The 16,127-nt window shown below is 53.3% G+C and overlaps 2 protein-coding genes across 3 annotated transcripts; one reads left to right on the plus strand and one right to left on the minus strand.

The window, feature by feature from the left end:
* Positions 1-31: 31 nt before the first annotated feature.
* FDFT1 (farnesyl-diphosphate farnesyltransferase 1) lies at positions 32-6,985 on the plus strand. 2 transcript variants are annotated; one of them, XM_019474572.1, is made up of 6 exons: positions 32-210; positions 2,885-3,013; positions 3,499-3,690; positions 4,729-4,905; positions 5,168-5,320; positions 6,573-6,985. In XM_019474572.1, the coding sequence occupies exons 1-6, from the start codon at positions 85-87 to the stop codon at positions 6,792-6,794; spliced, it is 999 nt and encodes a 332-aa protein (XP_019330117.1). In that variant the 5' UTR covers positions 32-84; the 3' UTR covers positions 6,795-6,985. The 2 variants fall into 2 exon arrangements, with proteins under 2 accessions (XP_019330117.1, XP_009287225.1); XM_009288950.2 differs by lacking the exon at positions 32-210 and adding an exon at positions 213-410.
* Positions 6,986-10,284: 3,299 nt separating this feature from the next.
* On the minus strand, positions 10,285-15,493 carry CTSB (cathepsin B). Its single transcript, XM_009288951.2, has 9 exons — positions 15,339-15,493; positions 14,695-14,780; positions 14,168-14,282; positions 13,629-13,747; positions 12,836-12,921; positions 11,973-12,119; positions 11,192-11,308; positions 10,513-10,641; positions 10,285-10,391 (listed from the first exon to the last, which is right to left on the minus strand). The coding sequence occupies exons 1-9, from the start codon at positions 15,483-15,485 to the stop codon at positions 10,303-10,305; spliced, it is 1,035 nt and encodes a 344-aa protein (XP_009287226.1). The 5' UTR covers positions 15,486-15,493; the 3' UTR covers positions 10,285-10,302.
* Between the last annotated feature and the right edge of the window lie 634 nt (positions 15,494-16,127).

The raw sequence follows: 16,127 nt of genomic DNA on the forward strand, positions 1-16,127 counted from the left end.
TTTTCCCCCCCCCCCCCCCCCCCCAGACATGCCGTCTGTATATTCTACCTAGTTCTGCGTGCCCTGGATACTATAGAAGATGACATGACCATCAGCTTAGATGTAAAGGTCCCGATGCTGCACGAGTTTCACTCCTATCTCTATCAACCAGAGTGGAAATACATGGAGAGCAAGGAGAAGGACCGGCAGGTGCTCGAGGACTTCCCAACGGTAAGATGTCCACCAGACATGCCGTCTGTATATTCTACCTAGTTCTGCGTGCCCTGGATACTATAGAAGATGACATGACCATCAGCTTAGATGTAAAGGTCCCGATGCTGCACGAGTTTCACTCCTATCTCTATCAACCAGAGTGGAAATACATGGAGAGCAAGGAGAAGGACCGGCAGGTGCTCGAGGACTTCCCAACGGTAAGATGTCCACTTCCTTGCTTCAGCTGCTTTGTTGTCACCTTTGTGTGCACGGTTGCCTCTCCACCTTACACCTGAGCTCATTCAGTCCCTGGCGAGCGCGTAGCTCTTCGGAAGAGCTACATCACCTGCACGTGGGGCTGGATGCAGAGCTGGAGTGAGAAGCCCAAACATTGTGCAACTCCCTACGTGAGCCAGAGCTAACCTGGCTGTGGAAAAGTGCCAGCTCTAAAAAGCGGCTTTTTGCCTCCCCTGTTGGAAGAGTAAATGACTGTTGTGTTGTGGAGAGCAGTTTGGATTTGTTGCCCGACACTGAGCGTTGCATGGCTTGGGCGTCCTGTGACCCCTAACAGATAGGGAGAGGAGGAAAGCTTGTCTGGCATCTGGCTTGTGGATGGACCAGCGTTTGCAGCGGTCCTGCAGGATCTGCTCTAGAGCTACAGAAGTCTGTCCGCAGACCTTTGACGTGCATGTAAGATAAAAACCACCCTCACTGTTAGTAACCGTATTTCCCAAAGTCTTGGGATCTAAGGATCCTTCTAAAAGGAAGCCACAGAGAGTCTGCATCTCCACTGGCAAGCTAAGTGGTATTGGAGCCTGTTCCCTGACCTGGAGGCCAGTTGGGAAAGTCCGTCCCATGTCCAAGCTGTTAAACTCTCTCAGCACCCAGAACAGCGTGATTGCATCCCAGACTGTCCTGAAGAAGTGGTTTCTGGCCCACGCTACTTCCCAGGCTCTGCCTGGGGATTGCTTGGGGTCAGAAGCACATCAGGGGCCACGCTAATGGGGTAGCTGTGCAGGTGATCGAGTCCACGCTCGATATTTAAGTTACTGGTGCAGATGTAGCTGCAGGGCCTTGACTCTGTGCCGTAGGCACTCGGGATGGTGGGCAGCAGAGCTGAAGCCACGATGCCTGTCCTGGGCTCTTGCCAGGTTTCAGCCCCAGCAGGAGCAATGGGATGATGGAAGCTTTGCCGTGCTGAGATGCAGCAGGGGAACCCGTCTGTCCGGTCGTCCTAGAAGGGATCCATCGAGCTGACGGCAGAAAGAGATGCTGTGGCTGGAAGGCGAGGTTGAGCTCTGCTGAGTGGGGTTCCAGACCTCTGGTTTTGGTGAGGGCACAAGCACCGGCCCTTGGTGGATGCTGCAGTTTAGCTGTTGCTCATGTTGATCAAGAATAGCTGGGTTTATTTTTTAGGGTTTTTTTTAAGCTCTGTTTAAGAAAAAGTATACTCATTCTAGTGAAGAGTGTTTAATTTTATGAGGAAGTTCTGTTCTGTTCAGCTTTTTACCATTTTCAATTTATTCTACCCTTATCGGGCTTTTCCTAGCAGTGGGAATGGGATAATTGTTTGGAAAACTGAGGTGTATTGTAAATATTGATGCTTGGCCTTGGGATAACAGTGGCTGTGCCCCGTCTGGGAGGGGCGTGCGCTATAGGAGATGGCTGTGTCAGGGGATTCTTGATGTATAGCGATGGCGATATGGTAGGTATGCCAATGGCTTGGTACTTTAGAAAAGCTTTTGAGAAGGTGTTTGTGGCACTTCGTTGTTCTCTCTTGGTGTGTATGTGTTATTCACTCAGGCAATCTGAGTTCGTATTCAGGTATGATTTTAATAATATTTGGTAGAGGTGTACTCGCAGGTGGTGCTTTTCTGTAACGGATTGAAGCCATTGAGACAGAAGCAGAGTCGATATACGCTTATTTTACAGGCAGGCTGAGGCACAGGGCAAGGACGTGCCAGCAGCCGTGGATGGAGTCAGGAGGAGAGGCTGGATCTGCGGTGGCGTCTGAGCTGTAATCGTTCAGACCGCTGTCCTTATTGGACACACTCCCTGGGCTGGCTGTAGTTACCCGCTGACGGGGAATAAAGCTCAGCACAATAAAACGTGATGCTCCACAGTTTTGGGAAGGGGAGGATGCACTTTTTAACTTTATTCAGTGAGAGAGCGATTGAGTCACTGAATATTGTTATTGGACATGCAGAAGAAGGATTTCACGCTTTCTGCATCACTTGATGCCTTTCCAGTTGTGCAAAATGTGCCCTGCGGCGCCAGAGCTGGAGAGGGCTCAGGAGAACAGAGCACCAGAAACCTCCCCTGTCTTTTCCCGTGGTTGGCGTGACGGAGTGCTCTCACAAATTACAAAAAAAACCCCAACTCTGTGCACCAAGCGTAGTTTTGTCTTGCAACTCCCAGATGGTACCAGTTCAAGGCCACAGAGCCTTCCCAAAGATATTGCTGTGTCTGATCTGCCGCCAGAGACCATACCGTTTCGACTGAGAACAGGCTGAGCCTGTGCTTTAAGGGCCTTGAAACAACTCTGGTCGTGGGAGTTGTCCTACATCTCCAGCCAGGGCGGGATAAGAGCCTGGTAAACAGTCTTTTTCTGGTTTCTTAATAAATGCTGAGCTCCGATATTTTTTCCTGACGCTGTCTTTTTTTTTTTTCCTCGTGGTGGTTTGTGCTGCAGATCTCCATGGAGTTCAGGAACCTGTCAAAGGTCTACCAGGATGTGATTTCGGATATTTGCCACAAGATGGGCGTCGGGATGGCGGAGTTCTTGGAGAAGAAGGTGGACTCTCAGCACGAGTGGGATAAGGTAAGTCGGCCCGGACAGAGGAGGGGACTGAACGTGAGTAGGGTCCACCTTGTCTCTGTGGAAAGAGGAGACAGAGCATCCCTGTGGGAAGAGGGTTCAGCTGGATGAGGGAGGCTGCGTGGGCTTGGGAAGGCTTTGAGAGACTGCTGGTCCTGTGGGTAACGGGAGGATGGCGTGGACTGTTGGTGTTGCCCACCAGCACGTGTTTTGGGTGACCCATCACATCAGCTGTTCCCGTGTGGGCGGTTCGTTCGGCTGCTGGAGGCAGAGTGGCACCTTGGTGGGACATCCTTGGTGAGGCGTTTGCTGGGCATGGGAAAGTTGAGACATCCCAGGGGGGGCCATCAGAACTTGCTGAAGATGTACTATCAGTTACCTCCTGAGCATCGCCTTTGTAAAACTCACCGTGGCAAATAGGCAGCTCTTTGTAACTGCTCCTTTTATCTTGTTTTTTTTCTGCCCCTTCCCCTCTCGGTGCCTCGCAGTATTGTCACTACGTTGCTGGGCTGGTGGGGATAGGACTTTCCCGTCTCTTCTCTGCATCAGAGCTAGAAGATCCTATTGTCGGGCAGGACACGGAGCTGGCCAACTCCATGGGCCTCTTCCTGCAGAAAACCAACATCATCCGTGACTATCTGGAGGACCAGCTGGAGGGAAGGGAGTTCTGGCCCAGAGAGGTGAGGGGAAAACACCGCCTCGGGGCGAGCGTTTCTGCTGTGCCTCTTTGGGAAATGCGCTAAGACTGAAGGTACCGTTGTTGCTGCTCTGATACAGTGAGTTGCATCCTTTCCTTAGAAGGGTTCCTGCTGGAACTTCTTTCTAGATCCCTAAAGCCAGTTTTTTTTCCCCACCGTTTGTTGGTGTCCCTTGACAGTCTTTCATGCTTCCGTTCAAGGCCTGTAATGGATGTAGCCAACCATCCGTGCTTCGCAGGACACCTGTCTCGGGAATGCATAGCAGAAGGTGCACAGCTAAAATCGTAGCATCACTCATGTCCCTTTAAATCAAAGTTAACAGGAGAGACTTGACTGTCTGCTTTAGTTTTGTTAAGACCCTACAGTAAAGCTGTGCTGCGTAAGATAGCTACTGTTGGTTGTACATGGTGATAATAACAGTTCTTCTAATGACAGCTGGCTGAGAAGTTGCACATCTATCTACAGCTGTCTGGGTACAGATGTGGGGACGAGGTGACGCCTCCTCACACTGCCAAGAACTTGCTGGGCAGCTTTTTTCCCTCTCTGTTATGTTGGTTCTAGGAATGAGGGAGGATAAGACTGGGTGAGATCTCGAGAGGTTACCTAGTCCGTTCCCAAAGGCAGGATCAGCTCTGCCTGTGCCTGACAGATGCTTGTCCGCTCTTCTTGAGGCCCTCCAAGAATTTTTCTCTCCCTTTTCCGTGTGGCTCACCTGTCTCGTAGAGCATTTCTTGATGTCAGCCTGACGTGTGAGGCATCTTTTTCTTGCCCTGCCTAGAGAAGATGGGGAGATGAGTTGCATCCTCCTTCTTCGCAATCCCTTTGTATATGCAAAGGCCACTGTCGTGTCTCCGCAGCCTGCCCGCCCTTCTTTCTTTAGCCTAGTAAGTCCCAACCCTTCAAGGCTTTCATGGGTCTCTGGTGCTTCTTGGTTCCCTCCCAGACCTCAAACTGTTATTGATGTCTCTCTTACGGCATGAATGTACCCTCCAACTTGTGAGTCCTTATCTTGATGTTTAGGTTTGGAGCAGATACGCAAAGAAGCTCTCGGATCTTGCCAAACCAGAGAACATCGATATGGCTGTCCAGTGTCTGAATGAGCTCATCACCAACGCCCTCCACCACGTCCCTGATGTCCTCACATATTTATCCCGTCTGAAAAACCAAAGCGTCTTCAACTTCTGCGCTATCCCCCAGGTGAGTAATGCTTTCAAGCGGTTCTTCATCGTCTGCAGCCCAGCTGATGAGAAGTTGGAGGTGTGGGGGGATTATATATCATGTCAGTATTAGCCCGTTTTATCCTCCATCTCTTCCTTCTTTCCTGGTACCTGCCGTTTCTGCTGTCGGTGAGATTGTGGCTTCACTCCAGAGTGTTCTGCCATCGATTTCGCTAGGGCCAAGGTTACTCCCTTGGCAAGCTCCTTGCAATGCGATAAGGCCTCTTGGTGTCTCTCCTTAGGTGATGGCTATTGCCACGTTGGCCGCCTGCTATAACAACAAGCAGGTGTTCAGGGGAGTCGTGAAGATCCGGAAGGGCCAAGCTGTCACTCTGATGATGGATGCCACGAACATACAAGCTGTCAAAGCCATCATGTACCAGTACGTGGAAGAGGTAGGTTGAGCAGCTTGCTTTGAGTAATTTCTGGCTGGTCCCATCCTCATTGCCGGTGTGGAATTGGGAAGGCATGTGAATCTGTTAGTCCCTTCCTTACGTCTCTTAGTCAGTTCAGTGGTGCCAGGGCACGGTGACCCTGACATGATTTTTGGTTTGGACCAAACTGGGTGCTTGGTGTGTTCCCTTGAACGTACCCTTGGTCTGTGCCTGTGTTGAGAGGTAGAGACGGAAGTCCTGCCGTCCTTCTGGTGGAGAACCAGAGGAGTCGGCTGTCACAGCGCAGGGCTTCACCTGGGCTGAGCAGGCACAGAGGACCTTTCCCACAAGACACTTCTGAACAGGTTGCGTCATCTCCCCATGGGCTGCTCTAGCGAGCAGTCTTGTTTTCTCTGTGTCTGTAGTCGCAGCTGGCAGCATGGTGTGGTGGTGGTTTCCTTGTGCTCCACGGCCAACAGTAAATAAGGGCAGCTCTTCACAGGTGATAAAAGCAGCGGGACTCCCGACTTCAGGGTACTGTGGAGGTTAAAGTTCATGTGGAGGAACAACTGGTGGATGGTTTCATGGGGAAAAAAAAATCCGAACCCCCAAAACCAAATCCAGCGAGGGCTGTTAAATAAAAAAGACATTACTTCTGCACCAGGGAGACCCCAAAACATGGGTTATTAAAGCTCCCTTTGTGGCCTGGCCAACCCGCTGGCAAGGGACAGTGACACCTCAGCACCTTAGCCCAGAAGAGGGTCTCTGCTTGCGCACACCTCCCTAAGACTCAGGCAGACAAGTATCTCAAAGGCCGTGGGGTTTGCAGACCATGAAGAGAAAACCCCAAAGACCATGGGGTTATCTGATGGAGGTGACCATTTCCTGGCAGTCACACGGGCTGCTGGTCACGCTGGAGCGTCCTCGCTGGTTTGAAGGTGGGCCGCAGCACACCTGCAGCGAGTGAGGATTGTGGGGCAAGAACCGCTGGTCCCAGCACCACCGCTTGTGGTTGAGGGATTGTGTCTGAGGCTGTGGTCCATCTCCCGTCATGGGGTGCCCTCAAGAGGCTGCTTGGCTTAGTGCACTTCTCAAGGGAAATGGGCCCTGGCCCCTTCCAGGCATCCCTTGCAGCTGGTCCTTGCTCCATGGCAGTCCACCACTGAGGTTGCTCTTGACACGGTGGCCCTTAAGGCTTCCTTTTCCACCTGGTGGTCCCGTGTGTCTCCTTAACCTTGGTGGGAACCATAACTCCTCCTTTCTCCCTCCCCAGATCTACCAGAAGATCCCAAGCACGGACCCTTCATCCAACAAGACGCAGCAGGTCATCGCCTCCATCCGCGCCATGAGCTTGCCCGGCGGCCCCATGGCATCACGCCACCACTACTCCCCCATCTACCTGTCGTGCGCCATGCTCCTGGCCGCCCTGAGCTGGCAGTACCTGAGCACCATCTCCAAGGCCACCGAGGAGTACGTCCAGGCGGGCGAGAACTGATGGGCAGCGGGCGGGCGGGGGGAGAGACGGTCGGTGGATGGGCAGAGGAGGCAGGAGGCTCCTCGTCCCCTGCCGGTGGGGATGGCCAGGCAGCGGGGTGCCGCGGGGCCTGGGACAGTGATGAGGACGCGATGCCAGTGAGCTGCAGCCCCGGGGCGACGGTGCGGCGTTGCCGGACTCCGCTCCTCACCGCCCTCGCCATCTGCTTGGATGGTTACAAACGCTAATCGGAGTCTTATTGTTTGGGGTTGAATATTTTTTTTTTTTCCCTTCTTTCCTGTTGGATGGTTTACCTAAATTATTTTTTTTTTTTTTTTTTTTTTGTTAGGATGGTTTTAAATAGAAACTCCAGTTGCCTCTTTTCTTGCTTGAAATTTGAGTCACCTTTCCAGCTCAGAGCTGAGCAAAACCTTCTGGGTTTTGCCTCCCTTTCTTAGGCAGCCTCTTCCCCATCGCCTCTGGTGCCTGCTCCGCACTGGAAGGACACTGCTTCAGCTGGGAAAGGAACGTGCTTCCTTACCCGGGGAAAAAGCTCTGGCCACCTTCTGGCCCTCAGCCCAGGCTGGTTGACATCCTGCAGCCTGGAAACAAGCAGAGGCAATCATCTTCACATTTCTGTTGTCGTGCTGAAGGAGGCTGCTAGGCTTGAAACAAGCCCTTTTAACGTTAAATGCGTAGGAGGGGGGTTGCTCTGTCCACTTTAACGTGCCCTCAGCTGAAAGCCATCTATTGCAGCTCCCTGCCCTCTAGCAGATGGCACCCTGCACTTGCACAGCTTCGTGTTTTAGCAGCTTGGGAGGTGGTTAAAGTGAGAAGGGAGCTGCGTGCGTGGCCCTGAGCTAATAACCCCGTGCCTGACTCCGCTGCAGGGTCTGGGTTCTGCACCACTTCTTCAGCCCGAGGGGATGGGTGGCCGTGGCGGAGCGGCACCATCGCAGCAGCGCCGGGTGCCTCTGCAAGGCAGGGGAGTGAGGGTTTGCACTGTGCTGTCCCTCATGAGATGCCGTTTTGGGGGGGGCCTTGGTGCATTGGCCACCCTGAAAGGCAGCAGTGATCCCTGCCACGGGCTGGGAAGGCCTGAGCCGCCGAGGGGGGAGCCAGGGCGGGTTTCCCTGGCCCACTTGGCTCTAGCTTGGGCTGGTGCTTTGGGTTAGACCGACGTGCAGGCTGGAAGAGGCTTCCACTGCTGTTTTTGAAACACATCAGGCTGGACTGACTTGACTTAAAGAGGAAACAACGCTTTGAAGGCAACTCCTGTTTTCCTGGGGTGGATTTTTGTTTTCGGGGTCCCTGCCCACCCCCCCCTCAAATGCTGCTTTGCCTTTGTGAAGGGAAGGACAGCCCCGCGTCCTGGTACAGGACAGAGCCGTCTGCCAGGTACAGTTCGGTGGCCTTTGCAAGGCCAAGCCCCTGCGGCCAGACTGTTACTGGGAAGGAGGACCCCTACTCCACAAGTACCGATGTAGATAGTTTTAAGCTGTTACTCAAAAGAAACTTGCGGTAGGTCTCTGTGCAGCTTCCTGTCTCGTTGAAATTAAAGTTTTCTTTGGGAAAAAAAGGTGTCTGATAATTTTTTTTTTATTTAGCTGGCATTTCTTTACACCGGTAATTACCCATCGTGCCACAAGTTACAAGCCCTCAGCTCAGACGAAAGGCAGATGCTTCCTTGCTGCCACTCCGGGCATCACAGTAAAGCCTTGCATGCCAGACCCGAAGGAATAATTTTAACCAGGGTGAGAGACAGCTGAAGGTCAGCCAGTAAATTAACTTTTAATGGACCTTGCACTGCAAGGGCGAGACAGCTAAAGGAAAGTAAATTAACTTTTAATGGACCTTGCACTGCAAGGGCGGTGCCTGGGCTGCAGGCATGCTCTCCAGTGCCTTGGTGCATCCTCCTCCCCGTGCACCCCGTGTGCCAGCGTGCAGAGATGCCAGGGCAGTCCTGGCTGCACTCTGGTCCGTGTTGAAGCATCTTCCCCGTCACCAAGAGGAGGCAATGCCCAGGGGCTCCTCGGGAGCCAACACGAGTCACGCTGGCACCAGTACGGCCAGGGGACAGGGCTGGGACTGACCATACTTGCACGAAGACAGAAGGGTCTCCCCTGGCCTCCACAGCGCAAGGAGCAACAGGAGAATAGTTTGAGGTGGTTTGAAGTCAAGCAGAAGCAACCAAGGGCCAGGAGACAAGACACTGGAGAAATCATTTATTGGCACAGTTGTTCCATTCATATACACCACAGCTCTGTCTCACTGGTGTCTGAGTAAGCAGAGGTAAGGGGCTATTTTACAGTGCAAAGGAGAGCCTGCTTCACGCATTTCAGGCCTGTAGCAATATACTTTGTGCTTTAAAATTTAAAAAAAACATGCTCTTTCACTATATTAGTGTTGGCAAATCACATGATTCCTCCTACACACCTCCCCCCAGTAACAAAAATAAGGTTTTTTTTCTTCTTCCTTAATGCCTGTGGCTCAAGGGAAAAAAAAAAAGCTTCAATTGTGTGCAAGCTTTTTTTTTTTTTTACAATTGTGTGCAAGATACCTCCAAGCACCTGGATAAGCTCCCTGCAGCAGACCTGGGGAACGTCCCTCACCTCTGCTCAGCGTTTCAGCACCTGCGGTCCCATAGCACCACACCAATTTTGGATGCAGCACCCTTGCCAAGGCATGACCCGCTGCTGCACACACCAAGCTGCCCAGCCATGGATGAAAAGCGGTTTGCTCTTCCCAGCGTGCTCTTAGATGCTTGCAGGACATTTGATCAAAGGCTCCTGAAGCTCCAGCCAGGCCCTTCCCTAGGATCAATAACCTCAGGCTACAGCAGGAAAAAAAACCAAATAAACAGCTGAGGAACAAGTGGTTTAAAAAGCAGCCGAAAGAATGGAGCAGAGCAAGCAATGCACAAAGGACTTGTTGCAGGCAGGAGGGGCCTTAACGCAGCTCAGGCCAGAGCCAGCCCCACATCAGGTTCGTCAGTATTTCGTCATTAATAGGTCTAAGTTTAGCCAATTCAAGGCACACGCAAACATACCCTGCTTGTTCCGGGTGCTAACAGTCGGACCAACCCAGCCAGGGGTGCACAAATCACCCCTGGCCGTGGCTTCCCAGCAGGGTCCATCTCCACTGCCCCGCCAAGTCCCTAGTCCCAGCACAAAGCTACTGCTTCCTACCCTCCCGGTAACGGGCTGGGCTGGAGGGGGCCCAGGCTAACCAAATACCATGGCGCAAGAGGCCAGCGAGCCCTCCAGCAGTCCTTTGAGCAGGGAATGCCCCATAGCTGCGACCCACCAGGAGCAGAGGGCTTGCAGAGAGCAGTTCCACCTCCAGCTCCACCATACAATTAAAAAAACAAACAAACAAACAAAAAAAAAACCCAAAAAAGATAAAAAGCTTTAATAAAGTAACCTCAACTATAGTCTGTTCAACCTCCTCCACCAAACAATTAAAAAAACAAACAAACAAAAAAAAAAAACCCAAAAAAAGATAAAAAAATAAAGTAACCTCAACTATACTATAAGTACTGCTCCGTCCTGGGGATGCCGGCCACGATCTCGGACTCGATGCCGCAGTGGTCCTCTCCTCGGAGGATTTTGAAGAAGCCTGGAAGCGCACCAAGAGCAAAAGTCAACCTCCCCACCACGCCAAGGGAGAACGGGGAGAGGGTTCCCCCACACCCCCCGGCAGCCCCCCACCCGCAGGCAGCACCCAGGGGTGGCCTCACCATTGTCCCCCCAGTCGGTGTTCCAGGAGTTGGCGGCCAGCCAGTACGGAGTGCCGTTGTCCACCCCCCAGCCCAGGATCCGGATCGCGTGGCCTCCAACCTGCTCGCCGGACACGTGCTGGTAGACCCCTGCAAGGCAACAAGCCAACACGTCAACGGGCGCCTTCAGACCACTGCCAGCCTGCGAGACATTCGATATCAAAGCCCAGAGACCAGCTTGAGAAAGTTTTTTTTTGGTTAAATGGAAACCTGAAGCTTAATGGAGAGTCTGGAGGAAGGACTGATGCTAAGCGTCAGCTCAGCACGCAGGACGCCCAGAGGACAGCAAGGGGCCCAAAGGCAGCGCATCCCAAGCAGTTCAGAACAGGGCATTGGGACCACACCAGGAGAGCCATCTGCCAGGATTTTACCGAAAATCCTAGCTGTTGTTCTCAGCTGCAATTCTGAGGGGTCCCCACTGGGGCTTCCTCCCTCAGCCAGTCCCAAGCACCTATTCCCCTTGCTATAAACCATTGGATACAGGAGATGGTATCTGCCCATGTTCTTGCAACACCAAACACTCAAGTGTGAGCCTGAGATCTCCTTTCAGACTTGAGTAGAGGGACAAGGGCCACAAAAGACAGACCCTGTGGCTGAAGTAGGGAACAGGGCTCCCTACAGCCTTGGTGCTGATGCTCACCAGACTTGTACATCAGGAAGTCCTCATAGACAATAAAGGCTCCTTCCACTGGGCCATTCTTGTAGATCTCAGCCATGATTTCCTTCTCACTGTGAGGGACACCGTAGGAGGTGATGCCTAGGGAGAAAAAGAGTCCCACCGTTAGTACGGCATCGTCAGACCACACAGGTCTTGGGACGGCTGGACAGAGACTGCTCAGCGTGCCCCTGCAAGAGGCCTCCGCTTAAAGGTTAAATTCAAACCCAGCTGCTCCAGAGGCACTGACACGGCCAGGCAGGGAAAGCGGGCTCCAACCATCCCTCTTCCAGAGGGAATGATTTAACCCGAGTCCTATTCTGTACCCAAAGACTTACGCCAGACAGCTTCAGCGGGAAGTTTTCCCCTTGTACATCCTCATTTCCAAAACAAACCAAGTTACTCGAGGTTAAGACAAATCTCCAAGAAGCAGCCAGACTCTCCTACAGGTATAGTGCTAGCTACCGCCAAGGAGTAGGAAGGAGGTGGCTTTGACACCAGACTCTCCCAGGGCTCAGCACCATGGTCTTCAACCCAGGCAGGTGCACCACGAGGACTCAAATCAGTTCCCCCGGCTCAGCAAATACAAACTGTGCATCTGCCAGGCTTACGTTTGCTCCAGGACCACCCATCCTGAGGGCACAGAAAACAGCCACCATAAAACAGCTTAGGAAGAGGTCCAACCCTGCCAACCCCACCCAGCTACCACTAGGAGCAGCTCTGGAGCTGCTGCGCGTCAAGCGGTGTCGGAGGCCACCTCCCTTACCGTAGTGCTTGTCCTCCTTGTACGAGGGCGAGTAGCCGGGTTCGCAGTGCCGGCTGCACCTGGGGGTTTCCCCCCCCTCCCCGGTGCACGGCGGTCGGGAGCCGTTGACGTGGTGCTCACAGGGTGGGATGGAGTAGGGACGGCAGCCTGTCGAGGACAGAGGCGGCATGAACTGGCTGGGCCCCAACACCACCACCAAGCACCCCAGTCCAACAGCCATGCTGGAGAAGTCACCAGATGCCCCAAGAAAGGGTACGACCTTTCTGACCCAGAAACCCCACAGATCAGTGGGGTGCGAGCAAGAGTAGGTCTTCCACTACCACGTGAGCAATCCCTGCATCAGCAATGGGTTTCCCTCTGGACCTGCTTCCCACCACCTCCCTCTTGACAAGGTGACGGAAAAGATGAAAACATGAACCAACTCATGGCCGTGCTAGGAGGAAGCAGAGGTTTCCAGTCTGGAAGTTACTTTTTGAGGAGGGGAACGTGTCAGGAAGACTCCTGCCCTCATCCGAAGTGTATTGAACTGGTCCAAAACCAGCAACACACAAAAAATTCACAGCCTCATTCATTCCTGCTATGGAAGCAGGAGCCTTGTGGGGTTTTTAGGTCTGGCTACTGTGCTCCCTTTCTGGATGGGTCTCCTGCCACTAGGTGCTGCTCAGGGACCCTTGTCCCAAAGGGGTGACCAGGCGCCATGGGGACAGGAGCAGCCAGCTGGGATAGCAGAGGTGTTTGAGCCCAGACCCGAAGGAGGGAGCAGCCCCAAGGATGCAGACCACAAGAAAAGCACCCTGAAGGACATGAACCTGTAACCAAGCAGAGATGTTCCTCTTTGCTTTCACAAGGGTGAAAGGACTTACCCACATGGGAATCGTAGAGACCCCCGGACACAAGGCCCCTCTCTGTCCAGTACCTCCACGCGCCGGAGGGGTAACCACCGTTGCACCTGGAGAAAGAGGCAGCAGTTTCAGCTCCAGCCCGCTCAGAGCCATCCCCTTTTGGGGGAAGCAGGGGAAATGGAGCCAGCTTTGGAGGGCTGGAGGGAAGCTTTCAGCACGTTGATCCTTTTTAAGTCTCTCCCTGTCTTCCCCAGGACTTCTGGGCCTCGAGACACTGAAGCCTTGGGGCAAGAAGGAGCTAAGAGCACGCATGCCTCCGAATCCCAAAGCAGTGGTGCCTCCTCGTCTTGCAGCCTCCTAACCAGGTCCCAGGTCAGCCTCTGCTGCCAGGAGCAGCAGAAGCCACGCAACTTGGAGACCCAACTCCCCACCCTGCTCTCAACAACTGCAAAAGCCAGAGGCAAAAGGCTTGTGCCTGAAATCCAAGGCTTTGGGGCTATTAAAAGATCCATCCTTTGGCTTAGGCAGCTGCCAGCTACGTATGGGAAAGCATCGCTATGTGCTTGCCCTCCCTACACCATCCATCATCATCCAGCTACTGCTGGGGGCAGGATGTGGCCCAGAGGGACTTTCAGTCCATGCAGTCACCTTTACATTCCCACCTAACTCCAGCATCTACTGCACAAACCACTGGTGGGGCTTCCTGCCCATTAGGGAGACTAGGAAGACAGGGCTGAAGCAATCAGCACCTTCGGGTTGTGTCCCTGCTCCTCCCACCCACCTTTTAAGTGCACAAGAACCAAGAGCAGCTCACCCCATGCCGCACTCGAAGCCGCAGCATGACAGCAAGTCCTCCGCCGAGACCTCCACGCTCACCTTGGCATTCGTGTGAACGCAGATTCTGTCTGAAATCGCTTCTACGGCACCAAAAGCCTGCGGGCAGCCCCAAAAACCCAAGGGAAGACCATTAGAGCTGGCCACGGGAGAGAAACCAGGCAACCTTCTGGCAACGAGTGCAGCAAGCATGAGCAGGGCTGGCATGCTGGGACCAGCCTGGTGCTCCAGATCTCCCTCAAACCCAACCAGCGTCTGACACTTGCTATAAAACCCAGGGGCCAAGAGCCAAGCCACCTATAGACACAGAACACAGCCCCTTCCAGGATCAGTGCATCATGACCAGTAAGCTAAGGTCCAGCTCTAGGCTTTGGCCACAGCAGCCTGGCTGAGTGAGCTCACACACTGCAGGATCCCCCGTGTCCCCCCATTTATGCAGTTCAGTAGCAAACTCAACAGCATGTTTTTTTGTCCAGCAAACTCTGCATTGACACGACCTTAAACCACCCATGCTCTTACCCAGCAAGAGCCACAAGAGCCCTGGTCTCTTATCTCACTGATGGTAGGACAGTTAGGCCACTGTGTCCGTGAGTCAAAGTTATCGGGCAGCTCCATGTCTGCAGCAAAATCTACCCTGCAAGTGAGAAGAGGGAAGTCCTGTTATAGGAACACCGGTGTGACAGGACTGGGTGCACAGGACTCTCCCAACCTCCTCTGAAGGTGACCTGGAGGACCAGCGCTCTTGTTTGCTTACTGAAGGAGAATAAATACTTCTGAAGTCCTCAGACCAGGTCAGCAGCTCCTCCAGTGCTTTAAGTTTCAAGGAGTACAAATTACATGATTGATCAAGTGTCTCGCAGGACAGAAGATGGATGTTCCCCCCCACGCGTGCTTCTGTGCTTAATTCTATGCCAGATGTCCACCAAGCTGCACCCAGGGAAAGCCCGCTCACAGTCTGCCAGGAGAGACCCTCACCCACTCCAGACACACCAGGAGCATCCACACAAGCTTTTACAGGGCCCTCATCTTCTTCTCCCGGCACTCACCTCTCAGGGAGCTTGGGCCCACCCAGGAAGGTGCCACAGAGCTTCTTCACATAGCTCATGTCAGTATTGTGGAAATTGTGCCCTGCCTGGGAAGAGACACAGAGAAATGGGACATGACTCTCCATAGCCATCAAGTGCATCGCTGGGACCAGCCTGGTGCTCCAGATCTCCCTCAAACCCAACCAGCGTCTGACACTTGCTATAAAACCCAGGGGCCAAGAGCCAAGCCACCTATAGACACAGAACACAGCCCCTTCCAGGATCAGTGCATCATGACCAGTAAGCTAAGGTCCAGCTCTAGGCTTTGGCCACAGCAGCCTGGCTGAGTGAGGTGGGTTTGGCCAGGTCACCAATACAGCCTGACACTTACTGCTTGTTTCCAGCCTCCCACAGAGTCTCCTTTCCGCGTTGCTCCTAGTCTATGAATTCATCAGTGCTCTGCTCCAAAGAGGAGAAGCTGCACAGTTACTGTCACTGCAGGAATCCCTGATGGCATCAACTCACTGGAGAAGTCAACTGGGACCAAGGCTGGTTTGATGCAGCCACCGTGGTGGGACTCCCAAAGCTCAGCTACTGAGTCCCACAGAGATACTGTCGAGCAATGCATCCAAAAAAGAACCCCAAAAAAGCAACCCGGTACTCACCTTCCAGGTGGTGTTGAGCTTGTTTATGTGGTTGACCAAGTCACTGGAGAGGGGAGGGTAGTAAGAAACGCTGCGAGCATTGGCGAAGGCCACCAGGACACACAGGATGGACACGGACGGCCACATCTTGGCTACAGAACGGGACATTCCACCTGCAGCCAGATTTGGGCATCATTGGAAACCTTCCCAAGGCAGGCTCGGACCACGAGCAAGGGCTTGGCAGAAGGACCGTTGCAGCAACACGTGGGAGGATAAAACACGTGGCTGCACAAAGTCCCTCCTGATCCCGGTTTACCCCAAAGGTCAGGTCAGGAGAGATGCAGGAGCGGACTAATAACCCCCCTCCTGCAGCTCAGAAGAAATCGGACAAGGCAGCCCTGTTTGGTCAACCGCTGCAGGATTAGTAGCAGCAGGAAAGCCTCTTTTGAAGCAGATTCAAAGGATCAAATTTGGAGGGTATTAAAAGCTGTTTTTACTTCCACAACACTGGAGAATAAGGACTAGGAGAAGGAACAGGTAACTCCCCCCACCGTGGCAAACTGCAGGCAGAGCTGCAGCCTGAGGACTTGCTAGCCCCTGCCCTAGTGCAGTGCTCTTCCCTTTGAAGATATCAATCCAAACCACATTTTTGGACTTTACGGCCTCATTTTGGCCAGCCCATTGCCCTGGGGACCCTGATTAGGGTCACAGCCCTGAGGTAGGGACCCCCTGCCCGTGCAGAGGGGGTCTGTGCATACCAGAGCTGCCTGTGGCTACTGCCCGGGGCTAACGCCCGGGGGCGCCCCCCAC

Source organism: Aptenodytes forsteri, unplaced genomic scaffold (genome assembly GCF_000699145.1).
Source record: "Aptenodytes forsteri isolate BGI_AS27 unplaced genomic scaffold, ASM69914v1 Scaffold57, whole genome shotgun sequence".
NCBI classification, from domain to species: domain Eukaryota; kingdom Metazoa; phylum Chordata; class Aves; order Sphenisciformes; family Spheniscidae; genus Aptenodytes; species Aptenodytes forsteri.

Bases quoted from the DNA above. Each gene is read 5' to 3' on its own strand.
- CTSB (XM_009288951.2), bottom strand. From the start codon at position 15,485: ATGTCCCGTTCTGTAGCCAAGATGTGGCCGTCCGTGTCCATCCTGTGT. The intron at 14,283-14,694 runs GTGAGTGCCGGG...TCTCACTTGCAG, and splicing joins GGGCCCAAGCTCCCTGAGAG to GGTAGATTTTGCTGCAGACA. The intron at 12,922-13,628 runs GTGAGCTGCTCT...CTCTTTCTCCAG, and splicing joins GGCTTCGAGTGCGGCATGGG to GTGCAACGGTGGTTACCCCT.
- FDFT1 (XM_009288950.2), top strand. From the start codon at position 216: ATGTCCACCAGACATGCCGTCTGTATATTCTACCTAGTTCTGCGTGCC. The intron at 3,014-3,498 runs GTAAGTCGGCCC...GGTGCCTCGCAG, and splicing joins CTCAGCACGAGTGGGATAAG to TATTGTCACTACGTTGCTGG. The intron at 3,691-4,728 runs GTGAGGGGAAAA...CTTGATGTTTAG, and splicing joins GGGAGTTCTGGCCCAGAGAG to GTTTGGAGCAGATACGCAAA.